This window comes from Musa acuminata, chromosome BXJ1-1 (assembly GCF_036884655.1).
Source record: "Musa acuminata AAA Group cultivar baxijiao chromosome BXJ1-1, Cavendish_Baxijiao_AAA, whole genome shotgun sequence".
In the NCBI taxonomy this organism is placed as follows: Eukaryota; Viridiplantae; Streptophyta; class Magnoliopsida; order Zingiberales; family Musaceae; genus Musa; species Musa acuminata.
The window spans coordinates 12,745,765-12,767,895 of NC_088327.1; the positions used below are offsets into that span (position 1 = coordinate 12,745,765).

Sequence of the window (22,131 nt, forward strand, 5' to 3'; positions counted from 1 at the left end):
CCTGCAAGGAAGCTTTATGGATGAAAAAGTTTCTACAAGAATTGGACTTGAAATAGGAAGGATATAGTATTTACTATGATAGTCAGAGTGCCATTCACCTCTCTAAGAATTCAACATACCATTCTAGATCCAAGCATATTGATATAAGATATCGCTGGATTCGTGATGTGCTTGAGATGAAAGAATTACAATTAGAAAAAGTGCATATGAATGAGAATGGATCAGATATGTTGACAAAGTCTTTGCATAAGGAGAAGCTTGAAGTATGTAGGTGAAGAGCGGGCTTGGTACAGCCCACCATATGAGCTGGAGGGGGAGAATTGTTGGGTCCAACCCAGGCTTGGACAATTGGGTCTATTGAGCCCGAATCACTAATTGAAGGCAGGGAGAGAGATAGGTGAGCGTGCAGCATGCGGCGGCGTGAAGAGAAAAGAGGAGAGAGAAATAGAGAGAGAAAGTAAAGTTTTTGAGTTTTCTGCTTGACTATCGGTGGCCAAACGTCGTTAGTTTTGGCCCAAATTTTATGTGGAGAATCCCTGTAGTAAACTCTACAATCCTAGTGGTGTTGATCTATATTTTACTCTCTCTAAGGTACTTTTCTGCTATATCCACTCTGTGAGACCTAGAATTCTCTTACGAGGAGATCCATCCTATATGATGATATTCTTGAGCCAAGATATATGATCTTGATGTTATTGTGATCCTCTGATTACTCTATAGTAGACCTATTGTAAACTTGTTATCTTTATTATTGATAGTGGAAGTTTGAGGTGGACTACGGTCCGTGGTTTTTCCCACATTGGGTTTTCCACGTTAAAAAATTTGGTCTCACTGTGTGATTGATTATTTGCTCTATTGTTTATGCTGTGCTGGTTGATATTTTCATTTAGATATCAAGCTGGTATTTTGATGAGGAACCCATTTTGATACACAAAAAGGAAAAAGAATATTCCGCTTTAACAGATTTTTCCCAACAGAAGCACCCCTCATTTTCAGGGTTCTCAACGTTTCTTTTTTATCTAATACCTGAAATACCTCCAACTACCTATCACTTTTCAATTTATATTTCCGATTTTTTTTTTTTGTTGACTGGCCCAAAGAGGATTTTTTCCAAGAACTCGCCCATGTAAAATACAAATGGTTAAACCTGGTGCACCGAGCTCTGACATGATCCACAATATCTCGATCTGACTAGGACTATGTGATAATTAAGGTTATTACTGCAAGCAGCGGGTTGGAGATCCATGAGCTTAGAAGACCGTCACATACGTTGAAATGGCTGTATTAATTGGGAAGCCTCCATGCATGAAGTTGGAATAGCGTTTGTGTAGAAGGATGAGGTGGAAGGTTACATATGATGCGCACTGTTGGTGTACGTGACACTCCTTGGATTCCTCTTCTTGCTGCTCTCCATCGAGTTGTTCTCTATACCGGAGTAGAGACATATGTACAAATAAATCTGTCATATATCGTCAATCGTTCTTGAAGGTAACTTTGATGCATGCTTCACCTCGATTAAGATTAAACTGTGCAATAGACCTGTAGGGTGATAGAAGATCACATGATATCCTCAATCAATTTATGATTTGATGATCAATGATAGATTTGAAGAGTTTATCTAATTACGTGATTTGAGTGATTGATTAAGTGAAATCTCTTCCTTATAAACTTATATAAATACTTATCACCTCAATAAATAAAACTCATCATTTTCATAATTTATTTCTCAATTCCTTAAAAGTTAGATTGATTGAGGATATCATGATCTTCTATCATACCCTTACAAGATTGAGCTTCTATCAAGGATGTCAATCTTGGATCAATATAACTGAAACGTCTCATGGATGAGAGGCTTTGTGAGAGACTTTGCTACTTGATCAAAAGTATGTATGTGAGAAATACGTAGTTGATGTTGGAAAACTTGATCTCTGACAAAATGGAAGTTGATGGTAATATGTTTCATGCATGAGTAGAACACTGGATTGACATATAGGTAGATAGCACCAACATTATCATAATATATTGTAAGAGTGGTTTGTATTACTGAAAGCGTATGTTAAAAAAAGTGACATGATATAAAGACTTTTTGAATTTGAAAATCATAGTATTGAAAAATATTATGTTAAAAAAAGTATTCTATGATGACTTAAAGCTTGAATCTTAGTTTTAACTTATACGAAGTATAGGAGCGTAGCCAGAGACAACATAAACAACGAAATATTTTAAGTTTTTGAAGGTTTGGGATTTTTTAAAATAATTATTCAAATGATGATTGATATTGTAGGAGGTTATTAATCAAAAGGTTGATGACATAGAGACTTGGTATAAACAGGCACATAATATGGGGATTATGACATGTGAAAGGTTGTTGATACCTTATCCTCATATGATGAATGTTATGCCGACACATATTTCTTTGACATGTCATCTTCGCTTGGCCAACACCTCAACCCCTTTCAGTTGACATAACAATCATTGTTGCACTAATAAGGAGGTTGACTCAACACTATGAAGTTGATCACATGATAAAAATAAGAGGTGACTTAACATACAGATGCCATATGTCTTTTGGGTTTGATGTTGTTCGATCGCACTTATGGCTAGATGGAGCACGTAATTTTTCTTGTCACTAATTATAGTCTTGAACCCAATGGTCGTATATCGTAGCATAAAAGAATCCCCAAGTCCACCATAAACTCTTTGATCAACTCCTATATTATTGTATTTCTATAGATTCAACACTTTTATGAATCATCTAAATAAAAACCTAACTTAAGAATCAGAGGAGTTTTATAGGGTTTTGACTCAAACTCTTTGCTTGCCTACACCAAATTGAAGTTGGATCCAAAGTACATCGTGAACTCACTAATTTGCTCTTATACTATTGCATTTCTATAGATTGATCAAATCCTACGAATAAAAAACTACCTTAAGTATCAAAGTGGTAATATTGAGAATTCTCTCGAAGTAGTTTCATAGGGTCTCCACTCAAATTTTCTTCCTTGCTTACGACACCATTTTAAGATAGACATATATTCCCTACTGATAGGATATAAAAAGTGAAATAAACTTTTGTATACGAACAAATACAAGTAGGTTACAATACGCAACAGAATTAAATGGAATCACAATCAAATAGAACACCAAGATTTACATGAAAAACCCCTCCAATGTGAAAGGTAAAAACCACATGGTAAACCAGAGATACTCTACTATAAGAATAATGAATATACAAATCTCAGAGCCTTTTGCCCAAAACGCAAGCAACAATCTCAAGAGAATAACAGAGATATAAGGATTAAATCACTGTCCACAATATCCAAATTCTCCCCAAGTAATCATAGTAAGAATCTACTGTAAATTTGATCTAACCTGAGATGAGAACACTGTTTGAATAATTGAGAATAATCTCTTTACGTTGTCCTTATCTTCTTCCCTTTTCTTATCTTATTTTTCTGCCCTTTTCTTCTCTTTTTTGAATCATATTGTTGCAGTTTTCTCCCTCTTTTTCGTAACCACCACACCCTCCTTATTAAATCTAAGGTTAGATTAAAAGGAAGGTGGGCTATGGGCTGTTAAAGCTATGGGCTGAATTTGTGGGTTGTCAGTCCAACAACCTCCCCCTTTATCCCATAAGGGAGACTGTCCCATGACTCTTCAATGTGAAGCCATGCCGACCAACTATCGACATATCTCCTACCTTTCTTTTGGTATGGTATTTGTTAACATATCTGCTTCGTTGTCATATGTGTGAATTTTCTAAAACTGCAACTGCTTCTCTTCAAGTACATTTCGAATCCAATAATATCTAACATTTATATACTTTGATTTGGAATGAAAAGTTGAGTTTTTACGCAAATGGATGGCACTCTGGCTGTCACAATTCACCACATGATTTTCTTCTTTTAGCCTCAATTCTTGTAAGAATTCTTTCATCCACAACATTTCTTTGAAACCCTCTATAGCAGCAATATATTCTGCCTCTATAGTAAGAGAGCAATACACCTTTGCAATCTGGATTGCCATGACAGCTCTCCCTACAGAAGTAAGTACAAAACCTGATGTGGATTTTCTCATATCAATATCTCTTGCCATATCTGCATCTGTGTAACTTGTCAACATAGGTGGTCCACCTCCAAAGCTTAAACAAACTTTAGAACTCTCTCTGAGATATCTAAAGATCCACTTCATTGCTACCTAGTACTCTTTGCTTGGATTTGTAAGAAATCTACTAGGAACACCCACTACATATGCGATGTCTAGCCTCGTACATACCATCGTGTACATTAAACTTCCAACTACTAAAGCATAAGGAACCTTTTGCATTTTCTCCTTCTCCTCATCACTTGATAGACTATGTTCTAAGCACAACTTGAAGTGACCTGCAAAAGGAGAACCAACTAGCTTTGCATTACTCATACTAAATCTTTCCAACACCTTCTCGATGTATTTCTCCTGTGACAACCAAATCTTCTTATTTTTTTTGTCACGAAAAATCTACATGCCCAGTATTTGCTTTGTTGGCCACATGTCCTTTATTGTAAAAGACTCACTCTGTTCTTTCTTTAACTTGTCAATTGTAGACATATCTTTCCTAAGGATAAGTATGTTTTCAACATAAACTAAGAGAATAGTAAAATTGTCACAAAACCGTTTGATGTATATATAGTGATTTGAAGCCGTTCTTTTGTATTTATTTTCAGTCATAAATGAATCAAACTTTCTGTATCATTGTCTTGGAGCTTGCTTCAGCCCATACAAGCTCTTCCTCAACTTGCAGATAAAGATCTCTTAACCTTTGACTTTGAAGTATTTTGGTTGCTCCATATAAATTTTTTCCTCTAAATTATCATGAAGGAAAGTTATCTTCACATCTAACTGCTTAACCTCTAAGTCCTCGCTAGAAGCAATACCAAGAGCAACACGGATAGAAGATATTTTAACAATAGGAGAAAAAATCTCTTCAAACTCAATACCTTTCTTTTTGCTAAAGCCTTTCACAACCAATCTAGCTTTGTATTTTAGTTAAGAACAATATTCTTGAGTCTTTAATATGAAATCCTACTTGTTCTTTAAGGCTTTCATTCCCTTTGGTAGTTGCACCAAATAATAAATGTGGTTCTTTTGAAGAGCATCCATCTCTTCCTGCATAGCAACTAACCACTTCTTTTTCTGCTCACTTTTAACTGTTTCCTGGTAACTCTCTGGTTTACCAGCATCAGTAAGCATCACATACTCATCTGTAGAGTATCTTCTGGAAGGTCGACGTTGTCTAGAAGATGTTCTCAACTGAGGTTCTACGGAAAGTTGCTCCCCAATTTCTTCTTGTTCAACATGTCCTACAGGTAGATCAATATCGGGCTCTACACCATCTTCCTACACATCTCCCCCATCACCTTGATATATTGGAGGAATAATTAGGTCACAATCTGCTAATCATTCCACATAAGTCTTGGCTGGTGCCTTTTTCTTCAAATCCTCAAGGGTTTGATCATAAAAAAAGGCCACATCTCTACTTCTAAACTCCTTCTGCTTTTCTGGATCCCAACGCCTATAACCAAACTGATCAAGTGAGTAGCCAAGAAAAATATATTCGTTTGCCTTACCATCTAGCTTAGACCTCTCATTGTCTAAAACATGTGCAAATGCACGACAACTAAATACTCTCAAATGCATATAGGAAATATCTTTCTCTAACTATATATGCTATGCAATATCACCATCTAGGGCTGTATATGGTGATAAGTTGATTACATCAACTGTAGTCTTTGAAGCCTTATCCTAAAACTTTTTGGGTAGCTTGACCTGTGAAAGCATACATATGATCTTTTCCATGATGGTGCGATTCATCCTCTCTGCAACTGTATTATGTTGAGGTGTATTAGGAACTATCATCTCATGTTGGATGTCATGTGACCTGCAAAAATCATCAAACAATCATGCGTACTCATCATAATTATGTGATCTTATGTATTTCAACTCTAGCATGAAACTCTTTGAAGATATTAATAACCAGATCTTTGGTCTTCATAGTATAGGCCCAAACTTTCCTAGAAAAATCATCTATAAAAGTGATAAAATAAAGTGCACTACTGATGCTAGGAATATTAACAAATCCACCAAGAGTTTTTATCCTCAAAGAACCACATACATCTGTATAAACACGATCTAAGGCATGCATTTTTCTACACAAAGTATGACTAGCAAATGAAACCCTATGTTGTTTACCAGCCAAATAATCAATACAAGGGTTCAGACGTGTACCTCTGAGGTTTGGCAACAACTCTCTCTTGAAAAGAGCTTGCAACCCCTTCTCGCTTAGGTGTCCCAATCGCCTATGCCACAACTCCATGCTGAAGTCTTTCTCTGTAGCATTTAACTGCTCACCACAAGCTTTGGCATACAACCTATATAAGGTGTGACATTTCTTTCCACTAGCTATAATAATAGAACTCTTACTGAGCTTTCATTGCTCGCTATGAAATATGCTATCAAAGTCTTCATCATCTAGCCTTCCAACTGAAATTAAATTTAGTCTCAAGTCAACCACATGCCTCATATCCTTAAGCACAAACTTACAATCAAGGTTAGTCTTTATATGTATATCACTCATGCCAATGATGTCTGTCATGCCTAGTTTCCCATCTTGACAAAATCAAAATTTTCAGACCTATAGGTAGCAAAAAAAACTCTCTCTATGGTGTAACATGATAAGAAGCACCTGTGTCGATCACCCACTTAAGATCCTAACATATATAAGAAAAAATATTATCAGAAGGAGACAAAATCAAATAATCACCACCATGCACTATAGCTATGGTATTATCTTTTGACTCTATAGATTCCACTTCTTTTTCTTTTTTCTAGCTCTTCTTAGGTTGCTTGTATTAGTTCTTATAATGTCTTTTCTTACTATAGTTATAGAAAACAATATTTTTCTTAATCTTGGCATGCTTCTACTCATGCGTGAATTGCTTCTATCCTTGGATTTTGACTTTCCTCTGTTCTATGAGATAAGTGCTTGTGAATTATTGAGATGTTACAGAATTCTTTCTTCTCAACTCCTCATTCAACAAACTGCTTATTACTTGACTCATGGTGACAACACCATCTAGCGTAGAATTACTGAGGGAAACCACTAGTGTCTCCCAATTTTTTGGCAATGAACTGAGAAGTAACAATGCATGCAACTCATCATCAAGAAATATTTTCATAGAGAATAACTAGTTAGTGATACTCTGCATTTCATTCAAATGCTCAGTAATAGAAGCACCCTCTTTATATTTCAGGTTTATAAGTTTTCTGATCAGGAAAGCTTTGTTGCCAATTGTTTTTCTTTCATAGAGTCCTTCCAACTTTTTTCTAAAGAGAATATGCAGAACTTTCAGTAGAAACATGGTGAAAGACACTAACATCGAGCTATAATCGAATCAACCCAACTATTTTTCGGTCTAACCTCTTCCACTCATCATTTATCATAGTTGCGGGCTTTGTATTATCCCCCTGCAAAGGCCCATATAAATATTTACAATACAAGAAATCTTTCATTCTTGGTTTCTATATCATCTAATTATTTTTATTCAAGTTAATCATGGAAGAAACACTACCGACCTCCATGTTCGAACACAAAAATTAAATCATCATAACCTTGCTCTGATACTAGTTGATGTGATATAAAAAGAGAATTAAACTTTTGTATATGAACAAATACAAGTAGGTCGTAACACGCCGCAGAATTAAATGGAATCATAATAAAATAGAACACCAAGATTTACGTGGAAAACCCCTCCAACGTGAAAGATAAAAATCATGTGGCAAACCAAAGATAATCTACTATAAGAATAATAAATATAAAAATCTCAGAGTCTTTTGCCTGAAACCCAAATAACAATATCAAGAGAATAACTATGATACAAGGATTATGTCATTATGCACAATATCCAAATTCTCCCCAAGTAATCATAGCAAGAATATACTGTAGATCTGATCTAACCTAAGATAAGAACACTGCTTGGATGATTGAGAACAGTCTTTCTATATTGTCCTTGTCTTCTTCCTTTTCATTCTCTTATTTTTCTATCTTTTTCTTCTTCTTTTATTTTATCATATTGTTGCTATAGTTTTCTCCCTCTTTTTCACGGCTACCAGATCTCATTATTAGATCTAGGGTTAGATTAAAAAGGATGTGGGCTATGGGCTTTTAAAGCCCACTATGGACTGAACTCATCGGCTGTCAACCCAACACCTACATCTGACACTCTTTACATTGGTAGTGCAAGTCAACATTCTTAAAGCCCTAATATGTCCCATACATTTGGCACTCTATACACAACCAACACAAATAGTCATGCTCCAATGCCACCTCTTATGTCTCCTATATTCGAATCTTCCTATCTGGAAGTTAATGCTAGTACATGTTGATGCTCTTGCCTCTCTCTTGCATTCACACTCTCTGTTTTAGCAATTCAAGTAAGCACACCTGAATGCTATTGCACATTCCTATGTTTAACATTTCATAAGTAGATAGTTTAAGTCTACACGATCCATTATTTTTTAGGGTGGTGACAAGATTAGTAATTCATCTAAGTTTAAACTATTTATTTGCTTGACAATCCATCTAGATGGAGGACCTGATAACATCCTATTGATCAAAGTCATTCCCAAAGATTGGAATTTGATAGGATGATTTTGTCCCATGCCAGCTCATCTATTATAAAGGCCAATACTTAAGTAGGGCTCCAAGTCACTAGACCCAAAACAGCACCGCAGTGAATCCCGATGTGTCCCGCATAAATGATTAGCAATAATCATCATATCTTATCAAGATCATATACTAGAATGATTAGGTGATTACCCTGATCTTATCTCAGGCCAACCAGTAAGAAGGCCTAAGGATCATATATAAAAAGAAACTCATTAACTCACGTTGAAGGGGGGGTTCTCTGTATACTTACTCAGTCATACAACTTACAATGTTATCTTCTTCCTTTCGCTAACTTAAGCATAGAAGGGGTCGAGCTAAGCAACCCCCAACGCCGGCTTATTATGCAAGATCGTTGGTCACCCGAAGACACCCGGATGACCCAACTCCTAGGGAGGAATTTTACAACTAGGAAGATCTCAGTCTGTCTATCCGACCATTTTGAATCGGATCCTTGCTAATAGAAGATTTTCGATTGGGCAGCCTATACGATTTTACCTCACAAAGTCTCTCATATCAACTAGAAAGAAGCACATGAATAAACCTATTGTACCTTCAATAATGAACCAATCAGGCAGAATAGACGAACTCATGATATCATCACAATCTTTCTAATTTCTCGACTATTTGATTGGTTGCTAAGTCCTTCGATTCGACCACGTACACCGGACATCAGGCAATAATTGCCGAATGCCAAAGATCAGATCAAATCTATCAGGCACGACAACTAAAGCAGCACATCGGTAGGAAATCGAGGCAATAAAGATGGCCTACAAGAACAAACCGGATATGCTGACAGATTTGACATGCAACCACACAACATATACAGAAGAAAAACAAAACGTGTGTGGTGCACAAGAGCGACGCTAAGTTATCCAAGCTTTCGAGGGTAATGATTCCCGACGTCAACACGGATAAATCAGCCATGAAACGCTACGCTACGATGATAGCACGGTTGAATCGATCATGAATAATTATGCTACAGTGACACCACGACCGAATTAACCATGCAATGCTATGCTATGGTATGCTATGATGACATCATGATCGAATCGACAATGAAGTATGGTGCTAGGATGACAACATCACCGAATCGGCACTATGAAGTTGATCACGTGTTACAAATGAGATGGTGACTTTGACAGACCACAGCCTCATGCCTTTCGGGTTTGTACGATCGCACCTATGGTCAGATAGAACACACAACAGTCCTTGTCATTAATTACAGTCTTCGACTCAATGCTTGTATGTCATAATACTATAAAAGAATCCACACACATTAACTTTTATAATATTGTATTTCTATAGACTCAACACTATAAAAGAGAGGCATTTTCAGATATGCGCCCTCTTGTAGTTTTATAGGATCTCGATAGACTAGAAATACATGAAAATTCTGATGAAATATCACTGAATTCATATCTGTATCGGAGTCCTATCACGATTGCAACATTAACATATATGAAAATATGCATGATATAGTTGTTTCAAAGTCAAATTAGAATGGATATAAAAAGTTCACTTGAATGGAAAATATTGGAATGGCCAAATCCTTCACAAATCAATATTGAAATGGCTGCATTAATTGGGAAGCCTCCATGCAAGCAAGTAGGAATAGGCTGATGGAAGACTAAATCTCCAACAATACTTGAAGATATTATTTGTGCAACAACATCCCCGTTGGTCTAACCACGTACTCGGTTAAGAACATATGATGATACTTCAAAACAATGTAAATGAATAAAATATAAATAACTTGATGTCGGAATACAATAAAACGATATTTAGGTGTTTTATATTTGTTCCATGCACGATAGTCCGTCTTTTTCTTTGAAAAAAAGAAAGTAAAGTAAATCTATACCTCTCCTCTTGTACTTGACTTAGAAATGCTTAAAGTAAACCTTAGCCTTATGAGCTTTTACAAATGCCTGGAACAAAAAATAATACTTGGTCATAAAATACATCTAGAAAATACATAATAAGACCAAACAAATGTCAGCCATAATGAAAGAAAATGATAATAAAATACAATCTGGTACCTTACCTACATGGTCTGATGTGGTACGATAAGTTCTTTGGAGAAGACTGGATTCTGAAACATATCTAATTTTAGATTTGGAGTTTACTAAAATAGCTGGTAGGAAGGTGGATGATAAGAGATCCTCTACAATTTAGTTTGTAGGAAATCTTTAGGTTTTATTTTGTTAGAATGACAGGACATGCTCGACACAACTGCAATTTGATGCGTCAACTACTGCCGGAATCATATGGTGTCCAAGGATGTTCTGAACAGTTAAACGAAATATTATTCATTTTATCTCAATCTACTCTAATCGTAGTATAAAATATTCCAAGGTAGGAGAACGTACGCTGCTCCGCTGGTTAAAGTCGCAGCTTCGGACAACCTTTAACATCAACGACTGGTAGTAGTTTAAGCTCCTCTGGCATGGATGACAGAGCTCTGCAGCCATATATAAATAAAGAATTCAGAAGATTGAATCCTTGCAGCCACTCTGGCAAAAAGTCCAAATTCTCACATCCAATAATTCTCAAGCTGTCGAGTTTAACACATCGTTCCATGTCCCGTGGCAAACACCTCAGCTCTTGGCATCCAACTATCTCCAAGTCTCTTATATGTTGGAGGTTATGCCAACCTTTGAATTCAGATGTCTGCAGCATCTTATTGTTCAACCAAATACTCAATCTTGAGACCCTGAGATGCACCTCTAGAGCTTTGAATTTTGGACATTCGATTAGTGTCAATTCATAAAGTTCCGAAAACAAAAATTCTTCTCTCCCAACTTTTAGCCATTTTTCCAGTGCAGACATATGAGAGACTGTGATCAACTCCGGAAATGTCCCATTGTCACCGTAGAATGTTTCATCTATAATATTGATTAAATCCATACCACTTATTTCAATAATCTCGAGACTGAGTAGTTGTCCAAGTGACGGTAGCATTTTACATCTCTTGAGATTGATTAGTTTGATCTCTTTCAACCTGTGAAGATAGTAAAACCCCTCTTTTATCCATACGGGAAATTCCTCGTAGACATATAAAATAATCTCTAATTTTTTCAAGTTTGAATTGGGTTGAAGGCGTTCAAGTACCTGCAACCAAACTGTTTTGGAGGTTCTCATGTCAATCATATTGTTCCATTTCCAATGTAGCCTCAGATATATGAGTTGTGGAAGTATATCATACAACTTTAAAGGAGTTGAAGTATCTTCTGAATTTGACACTTTTTCGAGGTTTTGTAACCATAATTCTTTTAGATTCATCAATGATTGTAACTCTAAAAAGGCATTTCCAATATCACCAATTATGATGTATCCAGACAACTTCAGGAGATTACTTATCTGACTTATTTTATGCAGCATTTGATTCAATGGACATCCATATATATTGAGGTTTGTCAGCTTTCTCATATTACTCAAACCCTCAGGTAATTCGACAAGCCATTGACAACCTTCCAAATCTAGCTCTTGTAGATTTACAAGACCGGTGATCGAAATAGGTAGCATTTGAAGCTTTGTACAATAAGCTAGTTTTAAAACATGCAAATTCTCAAGATTATATATTTGCCTCGGAAGGTTTTGAAGCTTTTCACAATGAGCCAAATTTTTGATTCGTAAATTCCTGAGCTTGCATAAGGATTTAGGAAGTGCTTGGATCTCAGACTGGGCAAGGTTGAGGTATCTCAAGATTAGCAACTTGTCCACTGTATCGGGTAGCTGCTGGACTTTGATAGCTCGTAAATGTAATATACGTAGATGTATGAGGTTGGTAAATATACCTTTTGGAATATGTAGGATATGATATTTGTATTGGAGATCCATTTCCTTTTGTTGTAATACCAAACCTCTCAAATTGTTGACCCCATCGGATAAGATCGTCGGAAATGTGATGGTATTAGAATCGACGAGCATACGTAAATAGAGACATTGTTGTGGGATTGTTGAATTTGAATCAACCTCCGTCAAGAAATAGCAATGCTCCGTGGCAGCAAATGAAAAATCAAGGTCGAGGGTCCTCACATATTCCCTTATCATCACTTCGTCCTCGTCTGACGAAAACAGCAGAAGGCCTTCAGCAGCTAACACATGGAAGAAGTCTTTATAATTGGCCATGTCATCTTGTACAATCAGCCAGTGGTACAACATTAATCGTGTCCATTTACGTGGCATGTAATGAATTCTAATAAAAGTCGTATCCAAACCAGAAATTTGTTGTTGCCATCGATTCATTTCGGTATATCTGAATACGGAGCCATACATCTTGGCGCCTGCGGGAGTCCCATAAATTGAATCATAGTCTGTCCTACAGAATTGACGTATCGCGTTTGCTTCCTCCTGTTGATCAGGCCGGATGAGTGCTTGTCTCATGCACAATTCTACCCAAGCATCCTCCGATAGGTACTCCAAGGGATATGGTTGGATGGCGGACCCCAATTTATGGTCACTAAAATGCAAGTCAGGAATGACCACCGCGGTACTCCCCGGTGCGCCGACGAGCAATAGAAAGTTCTCCAATTGGAGCCACTTATCCTTGTCCTCCTCCTCGACGTTGAGATCATCCAGAACGAGGAAGTATTTGCTTTCATGGACTCCATCGTAGAATTGCCAGATGTCCTCGCACGGTTCCCCGGTTATTGATCTCGTGAATTCTCTCATGATCCACATGGGATCCAAAGAAGCAATGCTTGGGACATCCACCCAGATTCGATGCTGGAAATGGTCGTGCACCCAGGAGTGGTGGTAAATCAACCGACCAAGGGTCGTCCTCCCATCACCGCCTTCTATGAGCAGCCATTCAACACAATCGCCAGACTGTTGTTGCTGCAAAATGTCGATGATTTTTTCTACATCCTCGTTGCGTCCCACCACACTGTTGTTGCTGCAAAATGTCGATGATTTTTTCTACATCCTCGTTGCGTCCCACCACCTCTTCTCTTAGGACGGTGGAGTACTCTTCTTCTTGTCGTGGATCCACAGACTCCATTATCTCCTTTGAGAGGCCCAACACAGACCCCCTCCTCACCAGACAGTTCAGCCTGATGGGGATATAAAGAGGAATAACCTTTGTATATGAACAAATACTAGAAGACCATAATACACAGCGAAATAAAATGGAAACACAATCAAACAGAACACCAAGATATACGTGGAAAACCCCTTCAATGTGAAAGGTAAAAACCACGGGGCAAACTAGAGATAATCCACTATGAGAATAATGAATATACAAATCTCAATCTATTGCCCAAAACCCTAGTAACAACCACAAGAGAATAACTGGGATACAAGGATCACGTCACTGCCCACAATATCTAAAACCTCCCCAAGTAATCACAACAAGAGTCTACTGTAGATTTAATCTAACCTGAGATGAGAACACTGCTAGATGATTGAGAACAGTCTCTCTACGTTATCCTTGTCTTCTTCCCTTTCTTTCTCTTCCTTTTTTGCCTTGTTCTCCTTCTTCTCTTTGGAATCCCGTGGCTCTCAAGATCTGCCTCGTTGTTGTCTTTTTATAGCCTTTTTCTGCTTCTAAAACGCAGCCACCACACCCCCCTAATCTTAATTAGGGTTAGGTTAAGAGGGGGTGTGGGCTATGGGCTGCCCTAGCCCACATGGGCTGAATATGGGCTATCAGCCCAACAACCTCCCCCTTCAGCTCATAAGGGAGGCTGTCCCATGACTCCTCAATGTGAAGCCATGTCGACCAACTGTCGGCATATCTCCTATCTTTCTTTTGGTAAGGTCTTCGTCAACATGTCTGCTCCGTTGTCATCTGTATGAATTTTCTGAAGCTGCAACTTCTTCTCTTCAAATACATTTCGAATCCAGTGGTATCTGACATCTATATGCTTTGACTTGGAATGAAACATTGGGTTCTTACACAAATGGATGGCACTCTGGCTGTCACAATGCACCACATAATTTTCCTGTTTCAGCCCCAATTCTTGTAAGAATTCTTTCATCCATAACATTTCTTTGCATACCTCTGTAGCAGCAATATATTCTGCTTCTGTGGTGGAGAGAGCAATACACCTTTGTAACCTGGATTGCCATGACACAGCTCCCCCTGCAAAAGTAAGTACATAACCTGAAGTGGACTTCCTCGTATCTATATCTCTTGCCATATCTGCATCTGTGTAACCTGTCAAAATAGGTGGTCCACCTCCAAAGCTTAAACAAACCTTAGAGCTCCCTCTGAAATATCTAAAAATCCACTTCACTGCTGCCCAGTGCTCTTTGCCTGGATTTGCAAGAAATCTGCTAGTAACACCCACTGCATATGCGATGTCTGGCCTCGTACATACCATTGCATACATTAAACTTCCAACTGTTGAAGCATAAGGAACCTTTTGCATTTTCTTCTTCTCCTCATCACTTGACAGACTCTATTCTGAGCACAACTTGAAGTGACCTGCAAGAGGAGAACCAACTGGTTTTGCATTGCTCATACTGAATCTTTCCAATACCTTCTCGATGTATTTCTTCTGTAACAACCAAATCTTCTTGTTTTTCCTATCACGAGAAATCTGTATGCTTAGTATTTGCTTTGCTGGCCCCATGTCCTTCATTGCAAAAGACTCACTCAGTTCCTTCTTAAACCTGTCAATTTTAGACATATCTTTCCCAAGAATAAGCATGTCATCAACATAAAGTAAGAGAATAATAAAATCCTCACCAAACCATTTGATGTACACACAATGATCTGAAGCCGTTCTTTTGTATCCATTTTCTGTCATAAATGAATCAAACTTTCTGTACCACTGTCTTGGAGCTTGCTTTAGCCCATACAAGCTCTTCTTCAACTTGCAGACAAAATTATCTTTACCTTTGACTTTGAAGCCTTCTGGTTGCTCCATATAAATTTCCTCTTCCAAATCACCATGAAGGAAAGCTGTCTTCACATCTAACTGCTCAACCTCCAAGTCCTGGCTAGCAGCAATACCAAGAGCAACACGAATAGAAGACATTTTAACAACAGCAGAAAATATCTCTTCAAAGTCAATACCTTTCTTTTGACCAAAGCCTTTCACAACCAATCTAGCTTTGTACTTTGGTTGAGAACAATATTCTTGAGTCTTCAACCTAAAAACCCACTTGTTCTTCAAGGCCTTCATTCCATTTGGTAGCAGCACCAAATCATAAGTGTGGTTCTTCTGAAGAGCATTCATCTCTTCCTGCATAGCAAATAACCACTTCTCTTTCTGCTCACTAACTGCTTCCTGGTAACTCTCTGGTTCACTTGCATCAGTAAGCATCACATACTCATCTGTAGAGTATCTTCTGGAAGGTTGACGTTGTCTAGAAGATCTTCTCAACTGAGGTTCTGTTGGAACTTACTCTCCTACTTCTTCTTGCTCAACATGTCCTGCAGGTAGATCAACATCAGGCTCTACACTATCTTCCTGCACATCTCCCCCATCACCATGATATACTGGAGGAATAACTGGGTCACAATCTGCTAATCCTTCTGCAGAAGTCTTGGCTGGTGCCTTCTTCTTCAAATCCTCAAAGGTTTGATCCTCAAAGAAGACCACATCTCTGCTCCTGAACACCTTCTGCTTTTCTGGATTCCAAAGCCTGTAACCAAACTGATCATGTGAGTAACCAAGAAAAATACATTCTTTAGACTTACCATCTAGCTTGGACCTCTCATTATCTAGAACATGTGCAAATGCACGACAACCAAACACTCTCAAATGCCTGTAGGAAACATCTTTCCCTGACCATACATGCTCTGCAACATCACCATCTAGGGCTATACATGGTGATAAGTTGATCACATCAACTGCAGTCCTCAAAGCCTCATCCCAAAACCTTTTGGGTAGCTTGGCCTGTGAAAGCATACATCTGATCTTTTCCATGATGGTGCGGTTCATCCTCTCTGCAATTGCATTATGCTGAGGTGTACCAGGAACTGTCATCTCATGTTGGATCCCATGTGACCTGCAATAGTCATTAAACAATCCCGTATACTCACCATCATTATCTGATCTTATGCATTTCAATTTCCTTTCTGTCTCCCTTTCAACCCTGGCATGAAACATTTTGAAGACATTAATAACCTGATCTTTGGTCTTCAAAGCATAAGCCCAAACTTTCCTGGAAAAATCATCTATAAAAGTGACAAAATAAAGTGTACCACTTATACCAAGAACATCAACAGATCCACCAAGAGTTTTTGTCCTCAAAGGACTACATACATCTGTATAAACACGGTCTAAGGCATGCATTTTTCTAGATAAAGCAGCACTAGCAAATGAAACTCTATGTTGTTTACCGGTCAAACAATCAATACAAGGGTTCAGATGTATACCTCTGAGATCTGGTAATACCTCTATCTTGGAAAGAGCTTGCAGCCCCTTCTCGCTCATGTGTCCCAATCGCCTATGCCACAACTCCATACTGAAGTCTTTCTCTATAGCATTTAACTGCTCACCATAAGCTTTAGCCTGCAACTTGTACAAAGTATGACATTTCTTTCCACTAGCTATAACAAGAGAACCCTTACTAAGCTTCCATTGCCCTCTGTGAAATCTGCTTTCATAGTCTTCATCATCTATTCTTCCAATTGAAATTAAATTCAGCCTCAAGTCAACCACATGCCTCATATCCTTAAGTACCAACTTGCAGCCAAGGTTGGTCTTTAAATGGATATCACCCATGCCAATGATGTCTGCTGTGCCATAGTTGCCCATCTTGACAACACCAAAGTTTTCAGACCTGTATGTAGCAAAAAACTCTCTCCGAGGTGTAGCATGATAAGAAGCACCTGTGTCAATCACCCACTCAAGATCCTGACACACACAAGAAAAAATATCATCAGAAGGAGACAAAATCAAATAATCACCACCCTGCACTGTAGCAGTAGTATTATCCTTTGACTCTGTAGACTCCACTTCTTTTCCCTTTTTCTTGTTCTTCTTAGGTTGCTTACATTGGTTCTTGTAATGTCCTTTCTCACCATAGTTATAGCAAACAATATCTTTTCTTGATCTTGACTTGCTCTTACCCATACGTGAACTGCTTCTAGACTTTGACTTTTCTCTGTTCTCTGAGATAAGTGCCTGTGAATCATTATGAGATGTTGCCGAACTCTTTCTTCTCAACTCCTCATTCAACAAACTGCTTGTTACTTAACTCATAGTGACAATACCATCTGGCGCAGAATTACTAAGGGAAACCACCAGTGTCTCCCAACTTTCTGGTAATGAACTGAGAAGTAACAATGCCTGCAACTCATCATCAAGAGACATTTTCATATAGGATAACTGGTTAGTAATACTCTGCATTTCATTCAAATGCTCAGCAATAGAAGTAACCTCTCTATATTTTAGGTTCACAAGTTTTCTGATAAAAAAGCTTTGTTGCCAGTTGTTTTTCTTTCATAGAGACTTTCTAATTTTTTCTAAAGAGAATATGTAGAAATTTCAGTAGAAACATGGAGAAAGACACTATTATCAAGCCACTGTCTAATAAACCCAATTATTTTTCGATCTAACCTCTTCCACTCATCATCTGTCATAGTTGTAGGTTTTACACTATCCCCCTGCAAAGGTCCATACAAATCTTTGCAATACAAGAGATCTTCCATTCTTGGTTTCCATATCATCCAATTATTTCCATTCAAACTAATCATGCGAGAAATATTACTGGCCTCCATGTTCAAATACAAAAATTAAATCACCAAAACCCCGCTCTGATACTAGTTGATGGGGATATAAAGAGGAATAACCTTTGTATATGAACAAATACTAGAAGACCATAATACGCAGCGAAATAAAATGGAAACACAATCAAACAGAACACCAAGATATACGTGGAAAACCCCTTCAATGTGAAGGGTAAAAACCACAGGGCAAACTAGAGATAATCCACTATGAAAATAATGAATATACAAATCTCAATCTCTTGCCCAAAACCCTAGCAACAACCACAAGAGAATAACTGGGATACAAGGATCACGTCACTGCCCACAATATCTAAAACCTCCCCAAGTAATCACAACAAGAGTCTACTGTAGATTTGATCTAACCTGAGATGAGAACACTGCTAGATGATTGAGAATAGTCTCTCTGCGTTGTCCTTGTTTTCTTCCCTTTCTTTATCTTCCTTTTCTGCCTTGTTCTCCTTCTTCTCTTTGGAATCTTGTGGCTCTCAAGATCTGCCTCGTTGCTGTCTTTTTATAACTTTTTTCTGCTTCTAAAACGTAGCCACCATACCCCCTAATCTTAATTAGGGTTAGGTTAAGAGGGGGTGTGGGCTGTGGGCTGCCCTAGCCCACATGGGCGAAATATGGGCTATCAGCCCAACACAGCCTGCGCACCATCTCCTTGAGCTCCGATAGAATGGCTTGGCGAGAGGCCACTCGGATGCTGCAGATGGAGTGTGACAAGTGATTCGATGCTGCAACCGCTCCTCCTCTTGGATGCCAGTCAAGGATCCTACCGAGCAGATCGTCGACGTCCACAATGGCTGCACCGACGTCGGTCACCCACTCCTCCAACTCCGGCTCCTTAAACGCTCGAAGCAGAGCGTCCAAGATCGTGCCATTGATAGCCCAGAGGCGATCTCGAATCATCTCCATGTGGTTTGGCATGCCTAGTAGTCGTCCCTGCACCATCATCGCAGGCATTGGCAGAATATGCAATAGTAAGTGATCCAGATCTAATGCCAACGCCATGGCTTTGATGTCAGGGTTGCGGCCATGGAACTCTAGATTATCAATTGAGCCGTGGACTGGTATTACTCAAACCCACTTGGAATCTACAAAAGTATTTGTGCCTCATAGTTGTTCCTTTTCGTACAATACTTCGTTTTCATCCCAGGCAACCATTAATGATTGATGAAAGTTAATCTGGGTATTAAGACATGCATCAAAATGAATTATCAAGTTACTTGATTTAAAAATAGAAAAAAAATAATGAGAAAGTAATTTCTACTTGATAAAGGAAGATTGATGATCAAGACAACGATGTCACACATCGATTGGAGCTACAACCGAAAAGTGAACAATGGGCTGAGTTATTTGTGGAGCCGACGATTATTCGAAAATATTGCTTTTATTCTGGTCTTGGACCAAGCATATCCCCATGCACAAATCTTTGACAAAAAAAGAGTCATGAAAGAATTTAATTGAAGTATTATTGTGTTTGTAGAATTGAGAAACAAAAATGAGATTTCGTTTATTATGAGGTGTAAGTAGAACATCATTGAGTGGTGCCACTAATACAATGACGCTTTTGGAATCTACCTTCACAATCTGTGCAAATAACGAATCAACCATCCAAGCAAGCTCTAAGTAATGCATTCTTCTATGTGGGTAGTTACCTTTGCGCGGGTCTCCTGCAATCTCACAATCTTTGTCTCGAGCGAGGCAAAAGATGTTGCCTTTGTCTCAAGCGAGCGAGCTGTAAAGGAACAAAAAGAACTTGTGGTCTCCAATGATACTCTACCCCTCATTAATTCGTTCTCTTATTTCTTATCTTCTTTCGTCTGTGTCAAGACACCGAGCAAATGGGTTTCTTTTTCCTTACCGTTTGCCTTTCTTATGCTCCGAGGGAGCATGAACGTACCAAGACAGGTGTGCCAAGGTTTCCCTTCTCATGCCATGTACCATGCCACCGGCCGGCAAAGTTTTAGCCCATGCCGGACGTAGACCATTTTGAGCAAATTTAACTTCTTCCCAAATTTGCAAATAAATATGTCATATATCCTGGATCGTTGTCGTAGGTAACTTTGTTGCATGCTTCACCTCGATGAAGATTGCCCTGAGCAGTAGACCTGTAGGGCTCGTTGGTGCATCGTCGAGTACTGTTTGTTTCCCATGCTTGCATACATCGGATACGTACGAGCACCGGTGCGCATGCATCGTTGTCGTCTCATCGACTTCTGGTGGCCGCAGCAGTAGTACGTGCTGCTGAGCACATTCTTTTAGGACATGCAGATCGTACATGTACTAAATTAAACCGCCAACCCCATGGCAAGCAAGCGGTTTTGCTGCCGTCTTGCGTAAGGCCAACCTCTGCGGTCAATCCTTCGAGTCCTCCTGTTCTCGACGCATCTATTCTCTATACCATAGAGGACCGATGCAGATCTGTCGTCCTCTACGTTATGCCTTCGTTGCTTCATTTCGTTGAAGAGTGCCCCAATTAGTAGACTGTCATATGCTGCTTGGTGACGGATCCCTACGGGTTCAAAGTTCAATAACCTTGATAGTCCCACCAAACCAATCTCTCCCCGACGCAGTCCTCCACAAAATCGAGATATATATTTGAGATCATAAATCTGGCCGAAGATGGTCCTCACCAAATCAGAGAACTCGTTCAAGGTGTTGGGCAGTGGGGCTCGGGTGATCATCTTTATCACAAATGCCACGTCGTAGAGTCCATGAAACGTAACATACTTGGAGCTGTAGGGTTGGCAGAAGAGCTTCACGCATACCAGATAGGCGCACCGCCGCGCGTCGATGCCGTGTCGTCGGTATTGCTGGAAGTCGTGCCCGCTCTGTGCCAACAACTCGATGGAGTCGGGAGAGGAAGCATCCACATCGGGATCGAAATCCGAAAAATTGAACTGCCAACAGCACCCCGGCCATGGGGTGTTGCCGCCTTCGTCGAACAAGGCGACGCCCAGCTGGATCAGGTGCATGTTATCCACGTTGTGCTTCACGTCATTGTATCTTTCTTCTTCGGTGGCATTGCGAGGGGTGTCGCGAATGAACCCCGGGAACTCCGTATCGATTGCCACTATCGGGTAGGAGCCACGGAGACTGAGGATGAGCTCCAAGTGCTCCACAAGGTTTGCCTTCCCCACGTTGATGGCCATGGCAAGCTGCACCACTCTCTCTGTCGCTTTCTCTTTCTCCTTCGCTTTCTCTTTCGCTTTCGCGCTCTCTCTCTTCACTAGCAGTAGTGTATGTACTTTGGGGTCACCCTCTTTGGTGTTTATATAGACGATTTCCCGACGCATAACACAGATTTCTAACATTATTCATTGTATTCGGACGATGTTATAATTATTACTTTTTCTATTCATTTTGTATTGCCTACATTGCTAGCTCCCTTTCATCACCAAAAATTGTTTGCCTAGCAATTGGTTCTACGTTCCATATTAACCTTGCTACTTCATTAATTCCCTTCCCTTCTCTACCAAAAATATGTGTGATTCACCAACTTTCTCAGCTTATCCCTCATTTTATTCCTCACCTACCACAATGGATTAATTTTACTGCTCATCCAGCCCCTCCCTCATCATCGTCATTAATTCTAGACCGATCAATATTAAGTTGTGCCTCCCGCAATGGTTTAATTAGGGCTTTCCTATTCCACATGTATTTGACATCCATTTCCCTTCCATTCGTTCCGTGTTTTGGTTTCCTTGATGATCGAGGACAAAGGCCGCAACTTTGTCTC

The 22,131-nt window shown here is 39.0% G+C and overlaps 1 protein-coding gene across 1 annotated transcript; it reads right to left on the bottom strand.

Moving 5' to 3' along the window:
* Window positions 1-11,083: 11,083 nt before the first annotated feature.
* Window positions 11,084-21,544, bottom strand: LOC103994784 (disease resistance protein RGA2-like). Its single transcript, XM_065192756.1, has 5 exons — window positions 20,740-21,544; window positions 20,048-20,127; window positions 19,044-19,331; window positions 13,626-13,781; window positions 11,084-13,540 (listed from the first exon to the last, which is right to left on the bottom strand). The coding sequence occupies exons 1-5, from the start codon at window positions 21,542-21,544 to the stop codon at window positions 11,084-11,086; spliced, it is 3,786 nt and encodes a 1,261-aa protein (XP_065048828.1).
* Window positions 21,545-22,131: the final 587 nt, after the last annotated feature.